Here is a 1283-nt window from a genome sequence, read left to right as displayed (position 1 = left end):
ATGGCCGCGCCGCTCGCGCGTGTGCCGCCGCTCCAGGCACCCAGCCGGGCATGCCCCGCCTCCCGGACCCTCCCGCGCCGCCACCTCCGGCCGTCGGTGTCGTCCTTCACCGCCGCGGCCGTCCCAGGAGGCGTGAGCGGGCCCGTGCTCCGCACCTGCAAGAATTGCAAGAAGCAGTACGACCCGGCGGCAAACCACCCATCATCCTGCCGCCACCACACGGCCCACTTTGGAGGTCACAAATCTTAATTCTCTTTTACCGCTACCTTCTCATCTTCACACTCAGTAGTCAGTCAGTGGTGAGTATGCGTCTATGAAACATGCCCTGTTTGCTCACCGTCTTGTCGATTTCTAACTATGATAGACAGGCAATCGGTAGCCGTACATCTGATCCTGACGAAAAGTTCGTTCAACTCTGTCTACTTATTATTCTCTTGTGAAATTTGTTTTCCCCAAGGCTCAGGATCGGCTCATTTCGCCTGAAATGTCGATCTTGTTTTGTTCAAATGTGGGCAGCTTTAGGTGGTCTTTTATCTTCTCGAGATATCTAGCATTTTTCATGTACAATTTCTTTGACTTTTGATCTGTGAATTGTGGTTACTTTGTTGATTCTGGTACACTGAATTTGCCACTAACTCTTACCATTTTGATTAGAAAGGCGTACCAATCTAGTTCTCTTTTTCTCAAGGCACCACCCATTACAGCTTTAGGTGGTCTTTTATCTTCTTGAGATATCTAGCATTTTTCATGTACAATTTCTTTGACTTTTGATCTGTGAATTGTGGTTACTTTGTTGATTCTGGTACACTGAATTCGCCACTAACTCTTACCATTTTAATTAGAAAGATGTACCAATCTAGTAATTCTCTTTTCCTCAAGGCATCACCCATTACATTCTTTCATAAAACTAAGTTGCTGATTTCTGGAATTCCAGGGGAAACAAAGAGAAAATTTGAAAGCGTCCATGTCGGTGGGACCATGGATACTCCGGGTGCAGGCAAAGTGCTCCAGTACTGGCATTGTTGTGGGTCAGAAAATCCATTTGATGTTGGTTGTACTGCTGCTCCTCACTCTTCATACGATGATTGAATACCTGGCTCTTCTGTGTCCACTGGGCTCTTGCCATTCAGCTATTGTTTTACATGAATAGCTTTCTACATATTGCTTATTTTACATTTATGTCTGAAAGTGGCAGGAGCGGCCAACATGATTTCCTTTCTAGCTTATATTATGTGTATTTGGATGTCCTATCTATGAATGAGTCTATCTACTTTTCTAAGAAA

General features: G+C 45.3%; 1 protein-coding gene across 1 annotated transcript; it reads left to right on the top strand.

Annotated features, from left to right (window-relative positions):
* On the top strand, positions 1-1283 carry LOC124661450. The gene is made up of 2 exons (XM_047199306.1): positions 1-235; positions 935-1283. The coding sequence occupies exons 1-2, from the start codon at positions 1-3 to the stop codon at positions 1087-1089; spliced, it is 390 nt and encodes a 129-aa protein (XP_047055262.1). The 3' UTR covers positions 1090-1283.

The sequence above is a fragment of the Lolium rigidum genome, chromosome 6 (genome assembly GCF_022539505.1).
Source record: "Lolium rigidum isolate FL_2022 chromosome 6, APGP_CSIRO_Lrig_0.1, whole genome shotgun sequence".
In the NCBI taxonomy this organism is placed as follows: domain Eukaryota; kingdom Viridiplantae; phylum Streptophyta; class Magnoliopsida; order Poales; family Poaceae; genus Lolium; species Lolium rigidum.
The sequence above is the reverse complement of the archived record's forward strand: the minus strand, read 5'-3'. Positions and strand labels throughout refer to the sequence as shown.

Excerpts from the sequence above, each read along its gene's own strand:
- LOC124661450 (XM_047199306.1), top strand. The coding sequence starts at position 1 with ATGGCCGCGCCGCTCGCGCGTGTGCCGCCGCTCCAGGCACCCAGCCGG. Across the intron at positions 236-934 it reads CCACACGGCCCACTTTGGAG|GGGAAACAAAGAGAAAATTT; the intron begins GTCACAAATCTT and ends CTGGAATTCCAG.